The 7,236-nt window shown below is 54.2% G+C and overlaps 1 protein-coding gene across 1 annotated transcript; it reads left to right on the top strand.

Moving 5' to 3' along the window:
* Window positions 1-255: 255 nt before the first annotated feature.
* Window positions 256-5,181, top strand: LOC146423427 (uncharacterized). The gene is given in 5 exon segments (XM_085044776.1): window positions 256-328; window positions 2,906-2,984; window positions 3,432-4,517; window positions 4,520-4,537; window positions 4,540-5,181. Coding segments are annotated over 4 exon segments (1,389 nt in total). The 5' UTR covers window positions 256-328; window positions 2,906-2,932; the 3' UTR covers window positions 4,773-5,181.
* Window positions 5,182-7,236: the final 2,055 nt, after the last annotated feature.

Raw genomic sequence — 7,236 nt, 5'->3', positions numbered from 1 at the left:
CCCCTGTCCCCAGCGCTGGGCTGGGAGCAGCCGAAAGCCCCGCGCTGCCCATGCCGAGCTGTCCCGGCTGCATCCCCGCTCCTCCCGCGGCCTGCGAGCGACTCGGCAACGGCGGAGGAGGAGCAGGGAGGAGGAGGAGCGGGAGAAGGGATTGGGGCAAGGAGGAGAAGGAGGTGGGATTAGGGCGGGGAAGGAGGAGGAGAGACAGAGCGGGAGGAGAGGGGGGAAGAGGAAGAGGAGGGACAGAAAAGGATCGGTCAGGAACCGCGCGGTTTGGGTCTCCCTGAATTCGCAGCCCCCCTGGAGCATCGCCGCCCCCATCCCGCAGGTGAGCGGGGAGGGGGAGCTTGCCCCAAATATTCGGGGGGTCCCTGCGTTTGGGGTTTTTGGGGGATGTTTGGAGTTTTCGGGACTGCAAAGCCAAGCCGCAGCTGCCCCTCGGGGGGACATGAGGGGTTCCCCGGGAGGTGTTTTTAGGGGTCCCGGTGGCGGTGCGGGCAGAGCCCCGATGGGGGGCAGGGGGATGCGGGTCCCCCCGCGGTGGGGGTTGGGCTCTGCCCGGGCCCTCCAAGCTGTGCCCGGGGCCAGCGGGTGACCGGCGGGGGAGGGGGGGACAGCGGCTTTTGGGGAGCTCCGGGAGCCGCGGCTTGTCTAAGCAGAAGCGCAGGGAGAGGAGAGCGCCAGCAGCCCGGAGCGGGGAATCGGCGAGGGGCAATGCCTGGGATTGCTGGGAGCCCTGGTGGGGGAGTGTGGTGGCTTGGGGGCAGGATGGCCGGGAAAGGGGCTCAGGGCTCCCGGGTCCTGCAAGTGGCTACTCCCACTATGAGCCCAGTTGCCAACACCAGGCCCCCCCCCACCCCCCGCCCCATGTGGTTCCATTTTCCTCCTCACTCCCAGTATGAGCCCAGTCTATCCCAGTCTTTTCCTGGTCACTTCCCCTCACTCTAGGGTCCCTGTTGCTCCCAGTATGAACCCAGTCACTCCCACTCATTCCCTATTATGGTGCAATTTGCCCCCAGCACGGTCCCAGGTGCTCCCAGTTCCTCCGTCTTCTGCCCAGTGTGTTCCCAGTTCTCCCAGTTGCTGCTAGCATAGTCACAGTCACTCCCAGTACAATCCCAGTATGAGTCCAGGATGATGCCAGTCTCTCCCAGCAGGGCCCCAGTCACTCCCACTTGCCTCCAGTAGGTTCCCGGTTCCCCCCAGCACATTCCCAGTCTTTCCCAGTATGCTTCCAGTCACCACCTGCATGGCTTCAGGCACTCCCAGTATATCCCAGTTGCCCTGAGCATTCTCATAGTCATTCCCAGGCTCTCCCAGTTACCTCAGTATGGTTCAGTTGCCCCCAGGATTATCCCAGTCACTGCCAGTAGATCCCAGTTGTCACCAGCATGCACCCTGTCATTCCCAGTTGCTCCCAGTGTATCCCCAGTTGGCTCCCAGCATGGGTCTAGTAGCTCCCAGTAAGCCCCAGTCAGAGTCCATTGACACCCACTGTAATCCCAGTATGATCCCAGTTCCTCCCAGTATGATGCCAGTGGCCCCCAGTGTGATCCCAGTTGCTCCCTGTCAATGCCAGCATGAGCCCATTAGCTTCCAGTATGATCCCTGTGTCTCCCAGTCTCTCCCACTATATCCCAGTTGCCCTCAGCATGCTGCCAGTCATTCCCACTTCCTGCCAGTTGATTTCAGCATCATTCCAGTTGCCCACAGCCACTCCAAGTCAATTCCAGTATAATATCAGTCTCTCCCAGCATGGGCCCAGCTGCTCCCACTGTGATCCCACTATGATTGCAGTTGCCCCCAGCATAGTTCCAGTTGTTCCCAATTCCTCCCAGTATGATCCCTATTGCCCCCATTGGCTCCTGCTATAGTCCCAGTCCTGCCCAGGGTGGCACCAGACACTCTCAATTGCTCCCAGTTGTCCCCAGCATGGTCCCAACTGTTCCCAGTGTGATTCCAGTCAGCCCAGTATGGTTACAAACATTCCCAGTATATTCCAGTTGCCCTCAGCATGCTCCTAGTCATTCCCAGGCACACCCAGCTGCCCCAGTAAGGTTCTAGTTCCTTCAGAATGATCCTAGTCTTTCCCAGTTACTCCCAGTTGCCTCCAGCATGACCCCAGTTTCAGTCAGTTGCCCAAAGTATGGTCCCAGTTGCTCCCAGTGTGATCCCAGTTTCTCCCAATGTGTCCCCAGTTTCCTCTCCACATGGTCCCAGTAAGCCCCAGTCAGGTGATGCAAATGCCCCTCGGGGGGACATTGGGGTGTCCCCAGGAGGTGTTTTTGGGGTTCCCATGGCGGTGCTGGCAGAGCCCTGGTGGGGGGTGGGGGGATGTGGATCCCCACCATGGTGGGGGTTGGGCTCTGCCTGGGGTCACGTGGGGACCATGTGGGACCCAGTGGGGGGTGGGGGACACTGGTTTTGGGGAGTCCTGGGAGAGCCATGGGAGGGGAGAATGGAGAGGGGCAATGGCAGAGCTGGGGAACCCCTGGCAGCGTGGTGAGAGAACAGGGGAGAGGGGATCCCTGGGACCCCCAAACCCATTGACTCCCCTAAGCAAGGACCCCAGAGAGAGGAGACCCCCAGAAGCCCAAAGTGGGGAACTTGGAGAGGAGGAACCCCTGGGATTGCTGGGACCTCAATCAGTCTGGGGAGAGTGGGGATGCTGGAGAGGGGAACCCCCAGTAGACATGGGACCCCTGCAGCCCTGACAGGGGGAAACCCAGAACCCCAGAGTGGAGAGGCCAGAGAGGGAGAACTGCTGGGAGAGTCTTTTCTGGGGCTGAATCCTGGTGGTCTGGAGGTTTTTATGAACCCCAAAGCCCTGGTGACTTCTAGAGATGAATTGGACAGGGTGACCTTCAAACCCAAGGTAGTCACTCCTTGTTTTTCTCCAAACCAGGATTTCCCATTCCCAAACCTCGGCTGGATGGAGGAGGAAGCTGTGAGGAAGAGGAAGATGCCCCAGGACCCCCAGGCAGGTGAGGAGGAAGTCACTGCCCCTTTCCCCCTCTCTTCTCCTCCATCTCCCAGCCCAGCATCGCCCCTGGCTGCAGGACAGCCCTGCTGCTGTTGGGGGATGGACTGGGGGGATCTCCTTCCCCTTCCCTCTGGCATGGAGGCAAATCCTGTCGCTGTTGAGCAGCTAGCAGAGTAATGAATGCATCAGTTCTCAGTGGCAAGAAGGAATGACTTTTATTGTTTTGATTTCATCACATATATAGAGTTCTCAAAAGTCACTCAGATTGGTCAGTTAGAAGCCTTCCCCCAGGCCTGATTGGCCAGGCCTGCACTGCCCAAGTTCTGGGACACTGTTCCAAAAACATCCAAACTTTATCTTTATTTACAGAACACAAGAAAACTTCTCATGGGAAAAACCTGTGCTAACCACAAAATCCCAAATCCTCTCCTTGTCCTTCCTCCCCCAGGCAGTGAGCTAAGGGTGGTGACCAGGGAGGACAAATCCTTGCAGCAGAACCTCGTGGAAGAGGCTGTTTTGAGCAGCTCCATGAGCCAGGAATTGAAGAGGGAGGAAAAGGCCCAGAGATGCTGCACAAGGAGGGACTGCAAACCCAGCCCAGGGTGCTCTGAGGAGCAAAGACCCACCCTGAGCCAGGAAGGCAACCAGAGCCTTAATCAGAGTTCAGAACTGCAGGTTCCTGAGCAGCTTCATGATGGGGAGAAGCCCCACAAGTGCTTGGAGTGTGGGAAGAGCTTCAGCCGGAGCTCCCACCTGATCATCCATCAGCGCATCCACACTGGGGAGAGACCTTATGAGTGTGAGGAATGTGGGAAGAGCTTCAGCCAGAACTCCCACCTGATCCACCACAAGAGGATCCACACAGGGGAGAAACCCTATGAGTGTGGGGAGTGTGGGAAGTGCTTCAGCCAGCGCTCCCGCCTGATCTGCCACCAGAAGATCCACACTGGGGAGAGACCCTATGAGTGTGGAGAATGTGGGAAGAGCTTCATTACCAGCTCCAACCTGATCATCCACCAGAGGATCCACACTGGGAAGAGGCCCTACGAGTGTCCCGAGTGTGGGAAGAGGTTTCAGACCAGCTCCCATCTCCTCCAGCACCAGGTGATTCACACAGACGAGAGGCCCTTCCGCTGCCCTGAGTGCAAGAAGGGCTTCAAACAGAACTCCACCCTCATCAGGCACTGGCGGATCCACACTGGGGAGAGACCCTATGAGTGTGGGGAATGTGGGAAGAGCTTCAGCGAGAGCTCCAGCCTGGTTGTCCACAAGAGGATCCACACTGGGGAGAGACCCTACAAGTGTTCCAAGTGTGGGAAGAGGTTTCCAACCTGCTCAGAGCTCCTCCAGCACCAGGTGATTCATACAGATGAGTGGCCCTTCCGCTGCCCTGAGTGCAGGAAGGGCTTCAGACAGAACTCCCACCTCATCACCCACCAGCGCATCCACACTGGGGAGAGACCCTATAAGTGTGGGGAATGTGGGAAGAGCTTCAGCCAGAACTCCCACCTGATCCACCACAAGATGATCCACACAAGGAGAGACCCTACGAGTGTTCGAGTGTGGGAAGAGGTTTCCTACCAGCACCCATCTCCTGGAGCACCAGGTGATTCACACAAATGAGAGGCCCTTCGGCTGCCCTGAGTGCAAGAAGGGCTTCAAACAGAACTCCCACCTCATCACCCACCAGCGCATCCACACTGGGGAGAGACCCTATGAGTGTCCCGAGTGTGGGAAGAGCTTCTCCAGGAGTTCTCACTTGACCAAACACCAACGGAGCCACCAGTAAGGGAATCCATGCGAGTGCCCTGAGTGCAGGAAGAGCTTCATGTGCTGCTCCAACTTCATCCCCCATCAGAGGACCCACACTGGGAAGAGCCCTGGTGACCCTCACTCGCAGGGACCCACACTGCGAAGACACCTGGCTGGTGGCTTCCACGTTCTCCTGATTCCCTGTGGCCACCTGGACAAACACAGGGGCAGGAACATCCATCAGGACTCATATCGACACTGGAAATTCATTGGGAAGAGCTGATTTATTAAATTTACACCCTAAAAAATCTCACCTGCTGTGTAATAGTTTCTTCTGCTGTCATCAAGCAATGCTGGGTGATCTTGGAGGTCTTTTCCAATCTAAATTCCTTCTTCATCCTATCAGAACAACCAAAATTGAAGTAAAATAAAGGAAATGAAACAAAGAGATGTAAAGCTGCACCATTTTACTGAGTGACTTGGGGAATTGGGAGTTAATTTGTGTGGTGGTTTTGATTGGCCCAAAACATCAGTGAAGTGTTTTTAACATCTAGGAGAAATTTAGACCCCTCAGAAGCTGTTCTAGTAGGCCTAGGGAGGTGTCTGAGGGGTGGGGTGTGGCACAAAGATGGCTCCTGTGTGTCCTGAGTGCAAGTTCTGGAAGTTTTTACATCAAGTCCAGCAGAGCCAATCTCTGATGGCTCTGAAGGTGATGGACATGCTGCTGGCCAAGTTTGGGCCAATTGGAGGTGCTGGTTACACCTCTGTGAAAACATATTTAAGAAAAATTCAAAACAAAGCAGGCGCGCACTTCTTTCACTTCTTTGTAGTTGGAGGAGGAGGAGGAGGTGGAGGTGAAAATATGTAGAGGGAGAACAGCATGGAGAGTGCCAAGGTCAGTGAAGAAGGTGGGGGAGGAGGTGCTCCAGTTTTGGAGCTGAAAACCCTCTGCAAGCCACAGTGAAGGCCATGGGGGGGGCAGGAGGTCCCCCTGCAGCCCATGGAGTCCACAGGAGTGCAGAAATTCTGCCCACAGCCCACGCCAGAAGGGCAGGTGGATGCCTGGAAAAGACTGTGAACCAGTGGGAGTCTCATCTAAGAGTTAAAACTGCAAAGGCCTTGCAAATGAGAGAAAGGCCTTGCTCCTGGCATGGAAGCAGCCTGGCCTCAGCTCAGGAGAGTCTGCACAGCACCCTATGGACAAAAGAATTCATGTTGCAGCAGAATTCGGGCAGGATGTTGCTTGTGAGATTGGACCCACGCCAAAGAAGTTCCCAGAGGACTGTCTCTCATGGGAAGGACCCCTGGCTAAGTAGAGAACCTCTTTTCCTGATTGGGCTGACCAGAGAACCCCTCAACTTGCCCCTGTCTGTGTTGCTGGTTTGGAGAGAGGGAAGGGAGGGTGAGTGCAGAGACTGCTTCTTAAGAGGGTGGGGGTGAGAGCAGAAAACTGTCTGGGGAGAGAGAGAAACAAGTAGAGATAAAGAGTATTTGTAGTAGAAGAATTGTGGTGATGAGTAAATTTGAGAATCTGCTCTGTGGACTGAAAAGAGACCCCACACCCTGCCCCCCCACCTGGCTTGTGGATTATAAAGGAGGAAAGGGGGTGAATACTGTAGGTTCTTAAGAGGGAGGAGGGAGTGAACAAAAAACTGTATGAAAAGTTTATTTTTGCCTGCATTTATCCTCCAACTCTGTTAGGTAATTAAACACTTTTTGCAACATTAAGCTTGGAGCCTGGTTGCCCTGTTTGCGTGTGTCCTCCTGGCAATGTCCAGTCTCAAACCCATGACACCAAAGTACCCCAAATCCATCCTAAAATCCACCCCCAAATTCCCTTGAATTCCCCCAAAATACACCCCAAATTTACTCCAAATCCCCCAAATCCCCGCAATTCCCCCTAAATTCCCCAAAATCTACCCAAAGTCCTCCCCAAATTCCCCCGAAATTCCCCCCAAATAGCTTTTATTGGTGTGGTTGGGAGAGAATTTGGGGATTTTTTGGGGTGGAATTTTGATTTTGGGGATTTTTAGAAGGAATTTTGGGGGTTTGGGGCAAAAGATTTTTGGGACGATTTTTGGGGTATTCTGGGGAGGATTTGGGGTATTTTGGGGAGGATTTTGGTGTGGATTTTGGGGTGGATTTTGTGAGTATTTCAGGTGGATTTTGGGATTTTTTGGGGGGGGATTGGGGACTTTTTTTGGGATTTGGGGTTTTTTTTAGCAGGTTTTCCAGTTCAGGGAATTTGGGGGTTTTTTGTTTGTTTGGGTTTTTTTTTAATTTTGGGATTTTTCAGGGTTTTTTTTTTTTTTTGCTTTCTCTTGTTTGTTTGTTTTGCTTGGTTTTGGGGTTTTTAGTTATTTTGGAGTTTTTGGGGCTTTTTAGGGTTTTCTTTGGGTTTTTGGGGGATTTTTTTTGATTTTGGGCTTTTTTGGGTTTTCTGTTCAGGGAGGTTTTTGGGGGGATTTTTGTTTTTTTAAACTTTTGGAGGTTTTTTTCGG

This window comes from Lichenostomus cassidix, unplaced genomic scaffold (assembly GCF_008360975.1).
Source record: "Lichenostomus cassidix isolate B80296 unplaced genomic scaffold, HeHo_3.0 HiC_scaffold_52, whole genome shotgun sequence".
Classification (NCBI taxonomy): domain Eukaryota; kingdom Metazoa; phylum Chordata; class Aves; order Passeriformes; family Meliphagidae; genus Lichenostomus; species Lichenostomus cassidix.
The sequence above is the reverse complement of the archived record's forward strand: the minus strand, read 5'-3'. Positions and strand labels throughout refer to the sequence as shown.